The following is a 16,363-nucleotide window of genomic DNA, read 5'->3' on the forward strand; positions in this document are numbered from 1 at the left end:
TTGAACAAGGTCTCGTGGTAATCAGACACAAAGCAACCACCATTTGCTTCATGTTCAAGTCCACCAGAAAACCCAAACAACCTTTATTTGTGGTGTAAAGTAAAGTGCAGCAAAAGCCTTTTATTGTTAGTGCTTGAAAGCTGAAGCCCAAATTCTGCACAGTTAACCGAATCACTAAAAAATTCGAAAAAGATTAAGCAAATCAGTTTGGCGCACAGCACAAATAAACATACAAAATGAATGACGCCAACTGAGAAAAATACTATATCAATATAAATCGGCTAGAAATAACATTGACTGAGAAGCTTCAATAGGCACAAGTCTTGATATTATATGATGAGCTAATTCTTTAAACTGAAAGCTCCCTACTAAAATTTTAGTATAATTGCATTCATGACCAGAATATTTGATTATTTAATTTGTTAAATATCTCAAGTTTTTAAAACGAATATTCATAAATTAATCAGCAATTGAATACATTTGATAAGCCCAAATCTCATCGCACAGCCCTTTTAGTCCTTTCAAAGCATAAACAGCTGCAAGCATAATAATTAAACACTGAAATTATCAACCACCCATTTAGTGAAAGCAACAAAGACTATCTGAGTTTACAATAATATTCACAACCGAAATGGAAAAAACGAAGTGGGAAAAAAAAATCATAATACTGCTCATATTACAAGGCCCTAGAAACCTATACAACCAAACAAAGTTATTATCAGATAATGTGACAAAAAAGTTAGATTCTTTAGCTTCACTCCTATAATACTAAGCCCATTAGTCAAAATGTCAGGCGCAGACCCATCTTCTCCCTCAAGTTTTCCTTACCAGTCTCAAATATATAGCAGAGATAATGGTATGTCTCGATCTAAAACCAAAGTGGGTAGTAGTAGGAAAGGAATCACTGAAAAGAAGAGAACCTCAAGAAAATCTTCGGAGCGGCGGATCAAATAAATCTCATTGAAGGTTGCGCATCAAACCACTTCGAGGTATATTTCTGCACATACATACATAATACGAAGAAACATTTAACATCAAGCTCATAAATAAATAAACCAATGGTAAGAGATCAGAATTGTAGTACATCAAACTGTCAAAATCAATCATAAAACAAAAAGAAGGAAACAAAAAAATAATAATAGCTGCCCAGGCTGCATGTTAGAGCACAAATAAAAAATGGAAACATGAACAAAATAATAACAGTCAGCCAATCATTAACAAAAACGACCAAAATGAAATTTAGTGCCAGAAAAAGCAGATCAAAATCCAACCACATCCAATAAAAACAAGGATAGAGCTCCAAATAACAATTTGACAACGTACGACTCACAGTTTATAGTAATGGGGATGTCAGATGCGAGTTGACGAAGTAGTTTGTTTATTTGGGTTATGGAGCAGTTCTAATTCTATGTTTCCTGGCTTTGTTTACTTCGATAAATCATTTCTATGATTCTTATTAGTTTGATTAACAGTGGCAAGTTGCTTTGATTCAATTCTCAAGCTCATTCATTCCAAACTCGCTGTTTTAAATTATGTCATCTCCTTGTTTCAGTCCAATATCTGGTTCGGAAGATTACTCATTAACTTGGTAGGTTGGCATTGTAGCTTTGGTTGAGCTCTCCTGATGTGCTTGCTGCTGCCCAGTTTTCCCTACCTTGAATAGAGCGGATTTTTTTTTCTTTTTTTCATCATGTTAGGCAGGCTTTTGAGTTGTCTCACTGCTGCATCCCTTTTTAATGTTAGTGTTCAATTTATGAAGGCTTGTTTGGGATTTGATTTTTGTTCCTTATTTTTTGTTTCTATTTTATTTTGTATATATTTTTACTTAAATAAAACAAGTTTAGTATGTTATAACATGCTAAGTTATTTTTTAAAACAAGCAAAATAACTTTTAGATGTTTTGAATATTTTTAAAAAATAATCTAATTTTATTTTTGAAAATAAAAAAAATTAAACATGCAAAAAAATGCAGCAAACAAACATGTTTTTAAATTAAAATCAATAAAAAAAAGCCAAAAAAGTAGAAGTGAACCAAAACAAGCTCTTAGGGAGTTGACACTTTCTGAAGGTATCACCTCAGAACGTGAATTACTAAAAGAAATCAAATCCAGCCTTGAAAATGAACTTAAATTTGTACAACAGTCAAAATCTAAACTTTAAAATGAAATTTAGTATGAGATCAAAGGGAGCCTCACATGAAGGTACAAGTTTTAGTTTAACCAAAAAAAAAATATATATATATCTCCATTAATAATGTAGGATCTAGCACATTCTTGCATACCTTCAAACCTAGAAGCTTGTCAAGATTTGATCTTCATTGAAGACCCCAGCTGATGATTGCGCCTAGATTTTATTAGGTTGCCGTCATTAGATTGGGAATGTCATAAGACAAACAATCTCTGCCAGGTTTGTATTCAAACTACAAATGTACTAGAATAGTCTTGGTTTTGATATCACTTGTAACAACACATTCATAAACTATAGGTTATTATCCAATATGGCACAAACAAACCAATACTAAACTAAAATTCACAATTTTATCCTCAGAGGTGTAACTTCTCACGAGTCACCCATCAAAGATACAAAAGTCTCACTACTACAATAAAGCATGCATCACTTTGGGTTAAGCATTTTCTAGAATAACACAATAACATGTCAGCCTTTTTTGATGTGAGATATATAATTATTTTTACCCATCTTCCATCTTGAGGTCTACTAAGAGTAGTTCTTTGTACTGGTCTTTGCCCTAATAATCATTGCCCACTATCATTGGACTACTCTAATCGAATTTTGAATGTGACCAGCCCACCACACTTTTTTGAGAAAAGGGAAGATCATAAAACAGCGAATTACAAATTTATGTAAGAATTAAGACCGTGTTCTTGTTAGGCACCAGAAATTTTTGTGGTGAAATCATCATAAAGTGGAAATATATCTTTTTGCAAAAGCATTCACACTCAGTTGCTTCACCGACATCATATAAATGAAGTAACAATATTGTTAACGAAGGTTTTAAAGGAAAACATTTTCTTACAGCATCAACTCTTCAATTCTACTAAAGCAAATTTTAAAAGTGATCTAACAGGTCATTTTGTAATAAAGGAAATTTGCACATTGATGTTGATAAAGAAGATAAAGAGAGAAATTAAAAGAGATAATGCACACAAATTCAGCGAGAAGATCTGTAATTCTAAAGATTTTTAAATTTAACTCTTTAAATATCATGTAATGCATCATTGTCAAGCCTAAAAATTGTACTTAATTGAAATAGTTTTTATCTTTCAAGCAAACTTTAGTATGAAAAACTTCGTAAACATATTATTGATAGTATTGATAGTATAGTTGCACGAATGTTGTTGCTAAGTTTGTTGATTGCATGAATTTGAAAGCAAAACCACAACCTTACAAAGAAGCATTGAGTAGATAAATTACAATTTCTATAACCTGGTTTCAACTTAAGCACATAGTGATAAGATCTGGAATTATGTTTAACCTATGAAGTTACATGTCATTTGAATAGATCTTGATTGTACAATTTTGATGCAACGCTCTTTAGGAAATGTAATATTTACGTGTTTATGGTCAATGGATAGATTTGTTTTAAAGCGCGCTACATGTGAAGGTCGTGCATTATAAGAATTGAGTTTCCTGATAAATTGAAGAAATCTTAGCATAGCCTGAATAAAAATGCTCTTGAAAAAAAATGTTGAGTTGAGATATTGATTTATGCATTACAGGTATTGAATTAAATAATAATGTGACAAATAAAGTATATGCCAAATGATGTTAGTAAATAACTCTATGAAGTTAAAGATTAATCTCAGTATGCATATTGTTAAACTATCAACCCTTACAAATATACATGACATTGATTTGATTATTAGATCATCAACTTACTAATTACTAATTACTACAATGTAAGATGAATCCAACCGACCACGTTGAATTTACTTGGGTGATAATAAGCCATTGTGTTGACCTGCATTGCTTATATCTAAAAATGAAGGTAATTGGAGAATGTGTGACTGGTCAAGTAATTAATAAGATCATGACCAAAATTTTTTAATATACATAAGGTAGATGATATGTTGGATATGATGATTGAAACTATTATTTTCTCATAAGATTGATTTAAGTTGTGGTTACTGAAAGTGAGATCAAATAAGGGTGAATAACTATTTTAAAAGGCTATAGATAGTTTGTATGAATCAATCTTATGAGAACAAACTAATGATTATAATATAGTAAACTTCAGAAGAAACTAATGCACCAATTATTTTTCTATGAGAATCATCAACCTTACTCGAAAACTTTTTAATGCAAAAATTTGTGACAAGATTAAGCAGGATATATTACTAGATTTTACAAAAATTTCTGAAAAGTTGTAAGCTAAACAATTATATCTGGATCTGAAAGCGTTGTCTAGTTATATTATTTCAGTTTTTTTTTTTCTCTACTGATGGGTTATCTAATGATACTGATAAAGTTAAAGCAATTTAAAATCGTCCAACACATGCTAGAATTCATGATAATCAATTTTTTTAATGATTTGGTTGTTTTATGTAAATGATTCATTAATGAAATTCATACTAAAATGGCGTTGATTACATTCTGTCTTAAAGGGAATTTAAATAGCCAAACTCCATTGATGGTGCTTTTAATGATATTAAGGTATTAACCAAGCTTAACTTGCCTTCATTTACTTTTTATAAGTATATAACATAGAGATTGAGAAAGACTTGCACAAAAAAGGGTATTTGATTGATTATTTTAGGGAAAAGCATATGTCAAGCAGAAATATTCAAATTAAAATAAAAAAATGTCCTATCACCTCAATATTAGAGACAATACTTAAAATCTTGTCCAATACTATGATTGTGTACTTAAAATGTCTCAACTCTGAAATGAAGATCAACATAGATATGCTAAATAAGTTAATCTTTCGTAGGAATATACATTTTTGCTAACATACCATACTAATTGTTTATTAAACTCACGCAAATATTGTATGCATTAAGCTTTGAACTCAAGCCCATGCAATTGAAAACAAAGCACCTAACTACTTGCCAAGTGAGTTGCACAAAATAGTGCAGCAGAGGTGAACATTAACTTTTTATAATTTTAAGTTAATGTTAGGTCAAGAACAAAATGCAGCTCAACGTCATTGGCTATGCTCACATTAAGGAAAATTATGGCAATTGCAAGGATTTCAATATAATATATCATGACTTAATCAATGAAATATATCACGACTTAAACAAAGACTAGTGTGCTTGATAAGAATTTTATGATTAAAGATCATTTTTTTGCAGAGAGCTCATTTATGGATTTCATATTCATCTTTAAGAGACTTGCTTGTCATGCATAGTCGTTCTACAATAAAACTTCAAAATTATAAAATTATAGTTATGACAAATAAATAGATATTATTGGTAAAGTCTAAAATAGGGACCATGCAAGAATTGTTTCACAAAGTGAAATTTTTCAGAAAGTTAAAAAGAGAAATAAAATTAGCGTGAACACAACTTTAAATATTCCTTGTATGTCATGGAAGGGTATTAATATGGGTTTAATTTAGAATTACAAAAAAGTTTAACAAACGTATTCTACATGTTTAGCGGTTGATCACTTTCCACAATAGTTCATCTCATTGTATGTTAAAAAATTATTGTAGCATTTCATATAACATAATTATATAGCATCCAAGTGGTTGAACTCAATAGATTACCTAAAACATTTGCATCTAATAGAGAGATAAAATTTAAGCGTTACTATTGAAAATACAATGAAAAAAGTGTAGAACACAATTAAAATTTCCAGCCTTTCATCACACACAACAGATAGACAAACTGGGGTTATTAATAGGGATCTTGGTGACCAATAATAACCCAATATGAAAAAGAGTACATCCGGATAAGTCTTTACATTATGTATAATTGGATTTATAAATAATTCAGTTTCTATCAAAATATGTACAAGAATTTCAATAGGATATCCACCTAAAGAATCTATAAATCTTATTTAACATTCAAGTAAGTCCCAATCTGGTGCATATTCACAATTATTTGCATAGTATTTACATGACTTGCTTGAAGAAATCCAAGAAACCTAGTTGTTAATTATGGCAAATAGAGGTAGATTACTGAAATAAAGAGATGTGTAAAATTCAAATCAAGTGATAAAGGAATGATATTTCTGTAGTCCTGGAAGAATTCCAACTGAAGGACTCTAAAAAATTAATTGCAAGAGAGGCAATGTAACTGGCATGAATATTTATAAACTAGAAATTTCAAGCATGGTATCACTGTTTATATTAGTTAAAATTTGAATATATCTAATTTGACTTGTGACTATGGTACTAATGCCTTAGATTATTCTCTTTGTTCATCTCCTTGTGAAATCAGATCCAACAACCCACCAGATAATCTACTTATCTTGTTTCGAAAGCAACTCTTAGTGATAAGATTGCATCCACTGATGATAGTGGATGTTAAAGATATCTTATGAAATGACGTAATATGCCTATTTATGACGGTTCAAACATTATCTGGAAGGAAGCACAACATTTATTGCCCAAGTCTATTTGATGAATATAAGACCCTCACTTCCTAGAAAACAAATTTTTACAAGCCGCAAAAAAAAAAAAATAAAATAAAATAAAATACACACACTCTCTCTCATCCAAAGCACATATGTGAGCATTGGGAAGCTTATGTCATCTTGAATTTTTGTAATGTTTTTGTTCAACGTTTTTTGTCTTTTTTTCACGTTTATGATGATGGTGACTGCAAAAAAGAAATGTGTTCTCTAATGTTTTAATTATATTGGTATAATTTAGCTTATTATTACAAATTGATTTTGATTATGCTCTCAACAAATTCCCTAGCTCAATTGCTTTTCATTCCTTATTGCAGCATATACCCATATCCATGTTTCAATCGAGTTTGATTTCAAATATTAAAATTATTGTTTGCCATTAACATTAATCAGGTGAGCTGGCACTATCATTATCGTCAGTTCCACATTGCCACCACTACCATGTTTTCCCTCAAATGTTTTACAATAGCAAATAAAATACTTTTTGTTTCCTACATATTGCTGTTGATGAATCTTCATGTTTCACAAGCCATTTGAGTTACTGAACAGTGTTCATTACATATATTGCCATAAGAGGGGACGGTTTCTTTGCATCGATCACACAATATATTTCTCTTCTATAGAGTTTCCTTGTTTATCTTCAAGACATTTAATATTACTAAAATCTGAGAATCTTAATTGCCAATCTCTCTAATGAACCAAAAAATCATATGGGTTGACCAACAAACCTGTTCCTGCCACTGATTGTTGCTGCAATCATGACAGAAAAATTAGTTGTAACTAAGGTGGCTAACATTTAAACAACTAATTTTACAACTTTTAAAGTTATAAAAAAAGACCTTTCAACCATATTTTATATCATAAACTCTAAGTAAAAATATGTTGTCTCAAACTTATATGCGCAAGTTGGATGGAAATTCTCTATCATGGAATTTTAAAACTTTTAAGTTATTAAAAAGACCGTTCAACCATATTTTATATCATAAATTCTGAATAAAAATTTTTGCCTCAAACTTATAGCTAGTTGGATGGGAAGTTCTCTATCAAGCAAGTCATATAATATCTTTCAAGACCTGCATTTCCTAGAACAGATTCGAGAATCAGACCCTCTAAGTGGTGACTTACACCTTCTTCTGATATAAATACTTTGCTACTCATTTGCACGGTAAGTTAGAACTGTTTAATCCTGCTATGCTAAGATTTTCCTTCTGCGTTAGAAATCCTAAATCACTAAGTGTGAGTTTGTTTTTTTTTGAATTTATTCTCATATTTTTGCAAAATTTTGGCAGCTTTAAATCATTGTTTAGAATAAACTGTGCGTATTTTTTTTACTTCAAATCAAAAGAGACCAAGAAAACTATGAGATTTGATATTTGGTCTGTTTCTTTGTGCATCTCAACAATGAATTTCAATATAAAACCCAAAAACATATGACCATTCTTAAGAATATAAATATTTCTTTTGAAGCACCTGGAGTATTTACATTGTTGATTCTAGACTTCTTGAATATCTTATGTTGCTTATCCCTGAATATTGACAACTAGATTCAAAGCTCCATGTGGCTTTTTGTTGGCTATTTCTTAGGTTCTACATATCTTATAAAGAGGGTCAGGTTCTTCAACATGCACAAAAATATTAAATCGTGAGCCATATTTCTAATTGGATGTGTAAATTCATCTCCTTCAATGATTTCTGATAAAAAATATGACTTGAAAACGAGAAAAAATATCTCTATGTATAAACATAACACTTACCTATTATATGGCTTCTTTTCCTTTTTATTTCTTTAGTTCCCATCATTCTAGACTCCTAGTTGTTCTTTATTATTAGGTTAAAGATAAAAGCGAGATCCATATTTATGAAATTCTTAACTTTTTTTGTGGTGTCTTTATAATCATATGTGATTTGTCTCCTTAATTCTAGTAGAATGTCATAATTATTAATTGCCTTTATCCCTCACTGGCCCTTTTTATAATCAACTTTTATTAGTATAAAACTATTTTCTTTACCTACCTTCATAGGGACAATCAATTAATTCCAGATCCTAGGGGTTAAGAAAGAAGCCAGTTTATTTATAACCCATCCTATAAAACAACAACAACAACAAAACCTTTATCCCACTAAAGGGGGTCAGCTACATAAATCCTTTTTCTCTATTGTGTCCTATTTAGTGCCCTATTTTTTTATACAATATGCCCAAGTCATCCTAGGTCTACCTCTGCCTTTCTAAACATAAGTCGAATGTAAAACAACTATTCTTCTAATCGGATCATCAAATGTGTGACGTTTAATGTGACCCAACCATCTAAGACAACTCTCTCTAATTTTGTTCGTCACTAAAGCTACACCAATCCTATAACGGATATATTCATTTTTTGCATTTTGTCTCTAAGGGTAAAGCCATTCATCCATCTAATCATTCTCATTTCGGCAACACTTAACTTAGTTTTATGCTTCTCTTTTAAAAATCAACATTCAACACTATAGAGCATTGCAGGTCGCACCACCATCTTATAAAATTTTCCTTTCAGTCGAAGTTGTACTTTTCTATCACACAATAGGCCCGAAGCATTCCTCCACTTCAACCAACCAACTTGAACTCTACTAATAACATCCTTATCAATATCAACATCACTTTAAACAATAGACCAGAGATATCTAAAGCGTTCAGGCTTTTTAATAGTTTGATCACCCATAGTTACATTTTTTGTCACTAGAGCTACTACTACTAAAATTGCATTCCATGTATTCAATTTTAGTTCTACACATACGAAGGCCTTTAGACTCCAAGGTAGAACCCCATAATTACAGTTTTTCCTGAGCTTTTTTCTCTCATCTTATCCACGAGAAAGATATTATAAGCAAAAAAGCATACGCCAAGATACATCCTCCTATAAGTGTCCAGTAAGACCATCCATAACTAAAGCAAAAAGATATGAGCTTAAAGCCGATCCCTGATGTAAACCAACAGAAATAGGAAAATATTTGGTCAATCCTCCTGTTCGAACACAAGTAACAATTCTTGTATACATATCTTTAATGACTTAAGTATAAGTCATATCAACACCTTTCTTCTCATGAACTCTCCAAATGATATCTCTTGAAACCTTATTGTAAGCCTTTTCTAAATCAATAAAAATCATATGTAGATCCTCCTTAGTATCTTTAAACTTCTCCATCAAACATTTCAATAAATGTATAGCTTCCATGGTAGACCTGCCCGACATAAATCCAAATTGATTATGAGAAATCTTTGTAATACGTCGTAACCTATGCTCAATTACCCTCTCCCATAATTTTAAAGTATGACACATCAACTTAATTCTTCTATAATTGGAGCACTCTTGTGCATCCCCTTTATTCCACACCTCAGGCATCTTTTTAGTTTTTAAAATAATATTAAAGAGTTTAGTAAGCCAAAAAACTCCCAAATCTCCTAAATATTTCCACAATTCAATTGAGATATCGTCAGGTCCTACAAACTTACCGCCCTTAGTTTTCTTTAAAGCCCCATCAACTTGTTTTTTACGAATACGACATTAAAAAATGAAACATATTATTATTATTATTAACGATATTAAAATCTCTGAGGTCGATCATATTTTCAAAACTTCATTAAAAAGTTTATCAAAACAGCTCAACCACCTATTTTGAATATCTTTTTCTAAGAAAAACACTTTTCTATTTTCATCCTTAATACACTTCAATTCTATTAAATCTTCAATTTATTTTCTCTTTGTTTGGCTAGTTTATACATATATTTTTCACCCTCCTTAGTATCTAATATATTATAAAGATCACTAAAAGCATAATTTTTAGCGTCACAGTTCTCTTAGACTCCTTACGACTCGTTTGATATTTTTCTGAGTTCTCTAAGCTTTCACATTTAAACCAATTTTTATAACATATCTTCTTATATTTTATTTTTTCTTGCACATTATTATTCCACCATCAACCATTTTTATTTATAGAATTTTTTCGTTTGATTCTCCAAGTACAACTTTTTTCATTTATTTAATAGTTCTTGTTATTTTTATCCCACATAGAATTTGCTTCTTAACGATAATCTCAAATTTTGAAATCTTAAATTTTACTTATAAATTAGTTTTATTTGTGTATTTAGACGATGATTCCTAGTGTTCTTTATTTTACAACTCTTCCTCTTAAAATCTATAACTACTAATTGATATTGAGTACATAAATCTTCATTTCGAATGACCTTACAATCTTTACATTCTCAACGATCTCTCTATCTCATAAGAAAAAAATTAACTTGTGTTTTATTAGATTCATTCTTATAAGTAATAATATACTCATCTCTTTTTTTGAATAAATTATTAGCAATAACAAAATCATATGCTAAAGCAAAATCTAATATAAATTTACCTTCTTCATTAATCACTCCAAAACCGTAGCGACCATGAATATTTCTAAAATCTTTTACCACTCGACTAACATGTCCATTTAAATCTCCTCCAATAAAAATTCTTTCTTCAATAGGTATCATTTATATTCAGGCTTCTAAGTCATTCCAGAATTTATACCTAAAACTTATATCTAAACCTACTTGAGGGGCATAAGCACTTATAATATTAAAAATCTTAGTATCAACAAAAATCTTAAGATATAAAATTTTATCTCCAACTCTATTAATTTTTACAACATTATCTTTCAAACCTATTTATAATTATAACCCATCCTATGAAAAGAATTTTTTTTTTTTTTGAATTATGTTTCAGGAACTGTTATGGGTTTAAGGGAGAGATCTATCTTAAACGAGCGCCAAAATCTACCAACTCCAAAACCGTTCCAAAAGCAACTTTTTAGCCATATCACAGGCATCTCTGCAGTTTTTCCAGGTCTATTAGCTGTCTAGTGAGCGGCAGTAGTTCTTCCAGAGGTATAAGCCATTTGGAATGCAGCATATAGGAGGTAATCTCTCTGCTTGGTGCTGTGAGGGCGGAAATTCAATAACCAGTGATCTTTTGGTTAAGTTAAGTAAAGGAACAGGGAGAATTTTTCAATAGAATGTTTCTTCAATTTCCTATTCCAAAGGCATCTAACGTAATAACAGCTGGTGTCCATACAATTCTTTTTAATTATTGATCAAAACAATTCACTGATTACAAGATAGTATGTTTGTGGGTTTTGAGGATAGAATCACCATTTAATGGAGTCAAAGGACCCATCTCTAATCAGGTTCTCTGTTCTCCTATTTTCTGATTAAGATATCCATTTCTTCTTTCCTTAAACTGCAAATCTACACCTCTCCTGATTAACTTGCAAGAGGCTGAAAATTCGGCCACCGCTTGAGAAAGAAAAGTTTCCAATCCAAATTCCTACAAAAGGATTACAATACACCACACATGCACTCAACCAAACAACCCCCTAAGAAATTGCCCTTCCTCTAAAACTTTCAAAGGGACAGCTGGCTATAGTATTTCAATAAATTAATCCTTCGATATATTGTGCATTATTTCTATTATAAATTGGGTAAAGCTTCATCAAAAGGATTGTTAAGTTCGATTGCTTTTTTTTTATGTATATAGCCTTCAGAAATGGGATTGCGTTTTAAAAAACAATTATTCTAGAACAAGAAAACATCTGGTTTAAATGCCAAATGCATTGTACTATGAAGTGTTTGATTAGTCCCTTTTCTAAAAATTAGGTATCCCCTTTCAGAGGAGCAAATAAGTCTCATTAACCTAGTAGGACTACGTGCTCAAGTTGGCACTGGAATCAATCAAACCCTCAACTAAAATCTGCATTCAAGATTTATGGTACTTTAAGTAATGAACAAAGAATTTTGGCTCAAGCAAAAAAATTAGCCCTTTTATAAATCAATCTGCAAGACTGCAACTGATCTTGGGCACCCTTTAATATATAACTGGCATCAATCTCTACTACTTATACTAGCCTTGCATCTTACTTTCAACTAACAAGGATAAAGATTTCTATCCTTAAAAGAGTGACCTTGAAAATACATTGAAGGGGTGCCGAACCAGATAGTTGATGTTATTTATAATAAGCCAGTCTTTGTAACCAAGAACTAGCTACAGTTTTTCAAACTGTACTTAATCAAACAATCCATTAAAAAAAAAAAACTTACGAAGCATTCTTATTCCTCACATGATCGAGATATCAAAAATTTGTCAAGCTTGTTTGCTTTCAAACAACAGAAGCTAGTAAATTCAAATAATTGATTTCAAAGCTAAATAACCTAATTTCTTGCTTGGTACAACTGAATGCATAATGCTTCCTGTTCTTCAATAAAATTTCACTAATAAAATAGGTCCCCAGTTAAAATGCATCATAAATATTGCCTCAGCTATAATGACTGCACCAAAGGACATTTACAACATACTCAGGGCCTGTTTGGGACCCCATTCTGCAGTTTTTGGCGATTTTTTACATCTTGGAAAAGCAGAAGCGGTGTTTGGCTCCTCTTTAACCGCTAGCATTACGGCGGGCGGAGGCCGACGAAAGGAGAAGAGGGTGTGTTCCGCTGCAGGAACTCCGTTGCGAAGTGCCTTTAACGTAGCTGCCCCTTCGGATTTCCAGTAATCCCACTCCATGTCCTCACATATACACTTGCTCCTCCTTTCTCACCCGTATCACTAGAGTTGAAACCTGGTTCTGCTCCCCTCCCTCCGTTCAACGCCGACAACTTGCTGCAACCTTTCTGTGAAGTTTTCTCCTCTATGCTTTTCTTTTTAGCTTCATTCGCAGTTTTCCTCTGTGTTTCTCATTTTCTCTGTGAAAATTTTGTTTTTCTAGGCGTATTGCATATGCTTTGATGCAAAATTGAGGTTTCCAAGAGAAATTAGTTAACACATCCTTCCCTGCCCTGAGCCATCAACAAAAGCAATGGGGTGATTTATATATGAGCAATGTTCACCTGTTTGTTTCAAATTTCTTCGTTGGTTTATTTTGTTTGGATAGTTATATGAGCAATATTATTTAGTTTTTCCGACAAATTATACTGGCTGAATAGTTTTCTCTTGCCTCCTCAGTGTAGAGTAATATTTTTTTTTTGGGAGGGATGTTAAGCATTGCTTATTTCTTTACTTTATATGATACTTTTACAAATAGACCTGCATATGTTTTGCTGCACAATTAAATTTTGCATGCTAGATAAGTTAGCAGAATCTTTACCTGTTTTGTTAAATCAATAGAAGCAATGGAATGAAAAATATATAAGCAATGTTCATCTGCTTGTTTCAACTTTCTTTGTTAATTTATTTTGTTCGAATAGATATTTGAGCACCCGTTTTCAGTTTTTCTGACAAACTATGCTGCCCGAATTACTTGCTCTTACCACCTGCTTAGTGTGAAGTAATACCTTGGGAGCAAATGTTGAGCATTGTTTCTTTTTTTAAGTTTATCTGACACATTTACAATCAAATTTGCATATAATTTGCTACACATTTGAATGCTTGCATGATAGAAAAGATAGTAGCATCCTTTCATGTCCTGATCAATCAGCAAAAGCAATGAGGTGAAAAATATATGAGCAGTACTCATCTATTTGTTTCATTTATCTTTGTTGTTTCATTTTGTTTGGATAGTTATATGAGCACTTATTTTCAGTTTTTCTGACAAATCAGGCTGGTCAAATTGCTTAGAATGTTGAGCACTGTTTCTTTTTTTTAGTTTATTAAAATCGAGATTTTTCTAAATAGAATTCCATATATTTTGTTGTACATTTGAATTATGCATGATAGATAAATTAGCAACATCGTTATCTATTCAGATAAATTAGCGGATGCAATGAGATGAATTATATATGAGCAATGTTCATATGTTTGTTTTAGATTTCTTTATTGAATTATTTTATTTAGATGGTTATATAAGCACTGGATTTAAGTTTTCCTGACAAATTATGTTGGCCAAATTGTTTACACTGGCCTCATTATAAAGTAATATTTTGGGGTATAATGTTGAGCACTTTTTTTTTGTAGTTTTTTTTTTCTCCTAAAACTTTTATAAATAGAATTGCATATACTTTGCTACACATTTGATGTTTGCATGATAGAAAAGTTAACAGCATCCTGACCAGTTTTGATCAATCAGTAGTAGCAATCAGATTAAACATATATGAGCAATGTTCATCTGTTTGTTTCATATTTCTTTGTTGTTTTATTTTATTTGGATAGATATGTGAACACTATCTTCAAGTTTTTCTGACAAATTATACTTGTTGATTTGCTTAATCTTATCTCCTTCTCGATATGGAGTAATATCTTCGTGGAGAATGTTGAGCACTGCTTCCTCTTTTTTAAATGTTTTCTTCTGTTAAGTTTTTCAAGAATATAACTGCATATGGTTTGTTGTATATTTGAAGTTTGCATGATCAAACAGTAAAAGCACTGAAATGCAACATTCTATTTATAATTCATTTCAGTGCTTCCTCTTTTTTATATATGCAACTCTATTGATAAAAAGCTCAACAGAAGAAAACTACAACAAAGAGAAACAATGTTCAACATTCTCCCCAAAAAATATTACTCCAAAATGAGGAGCAAGAGCAAGCAATTCGGGCAACATAATTTTTCAGAAAAAACTAAATAGTCACATATATCCAAAAAAAAAAAAAAAAAATCTAAAACAAATAAATAAGCATTGCTTGGTTTGCTTGGATGATTTATATGATCTTATTACTTCGGAAATTTTGTCAACGCGTTGTTTACCTGGTTTTCGTTTATGATGAGGCTTTCAAAATGCGATTTGTGAGCACATTTCATCTTTCTTGAGAAATGTTTAGTAGAGCGATGATGGAAAAAACATAGCAAAGAGCTCAATTGATTACCAAATGTGAATGTGGAAAACAAAATGTCCGGGCTACTTTGACACGGATATTGTCTGGCCTTTATGCCCACATAACACAATTGTTAATCATGGATAGAGGTATCTTTGACATCTATTGACTGACTCTGAGCTCTACTTTTACTTTTTAATTGACATATTCTTGTTTAGGTTTATGCATTATTATTTTACATGCCAAATTATGTTGATACCTTCTATTTTTACTTATATATCAGACGGGTAAACAAAAAGAATGTGGAACATCCGCTATTTCGCATAGAGAGACGAAAAATTTTATGTAATCTATATTTAAAACAGGTAGAAAAGGGCAATGAACCCACAACACATTTCAACAAGGTTGAAAAAATATAACCAAACTCTTTCAAGAAAGAATTGATAGACTGTATGACAAAACCTGCTAAAAAATAAATGGGATTAGCTTAAAAAGGATTGGAAGTTGTGCAAAGAGATCAAGAGATGGGTCACTAGTTTAGGATGAAACCCCATTAGAAAAACAGTTGATGCACCTGAGGAGAGGTGACAAGAGAAGATTTCAGTAAGTAGAACGTCTTACATTCAATATTTCTTATTTTAAAATTCTGCATTTTAGAAGACCAATTTATCAATTGTAGGTTTTAACGAATACAAAGAAATTTAAACTTGCTAGCATTGACCTGGACCTGGAGGAGAAGCTAGATAATATGCTCCTTGGTATTGTAGAAACATGAGTCAACGTCTAGGCCATAACAAAAGAGCATACCCCTAGTTTGAATTAGCCTGAATTTGCTCATTAAAAGGAGGTCTGTGAGGAACAACCAGAAGAAAGGAAGCAAGGGGAGTCCAAACACTCCAAGAGACCTGCACCCTTGGCACAAAAAGGGAAAAAGAAAAGTGCAATATCATAGCCAGTGACAAACTGCACCGGCAATACTTCCAATGCATGCATTGCTCTGCAAGATGA

General features: G+C 31.5%; 1 protein-coding gene across 2 annotated transcripts in view; it reads right to left on the bottom strand.

Annotated features, from left to right (window-relative positions):
• Positions 1-564: 564 nt before the first annotated feature.
• The window catches only part of LOC110026309 (microtubule-associated protein 70-2-like), a 40,991-nt gene continuing 25,192 nt past the window's right edge, over positions 565-16,363 (bottom strand). For both annotated transcript variants that reach the window (XM_020727201.1, XM_020727200.1), the window contains one exon: positions 565-997. In XM_020727201.1, coding sequence (XP_020582860.1) covers positions 958-997 — 40 coding nt within the window. In that variant the 3' untranslated portion in view covers positions 565-957. The remainder of the gene's footprint in view (positions 998-16,363) is intronic.

This window comes from Phalaenopsis equestris, unplaced genomic scaffold (assembly GCF_001263595.1).
Source record: "Phalaenopsis equestris unplaced genomic scaffold, ASM126359v1 Scaffold000364, whole genome shotgun sequence".
In the NCBI taxonomy this organism is placed as follows: domain Eukaryota; kingdom Viridiplantae; phylum Streptophyta; class Magnoliopsida; order Asparagales; family Orchidaceae; genus Phalaenopsis; species Phalaenopsis equestris.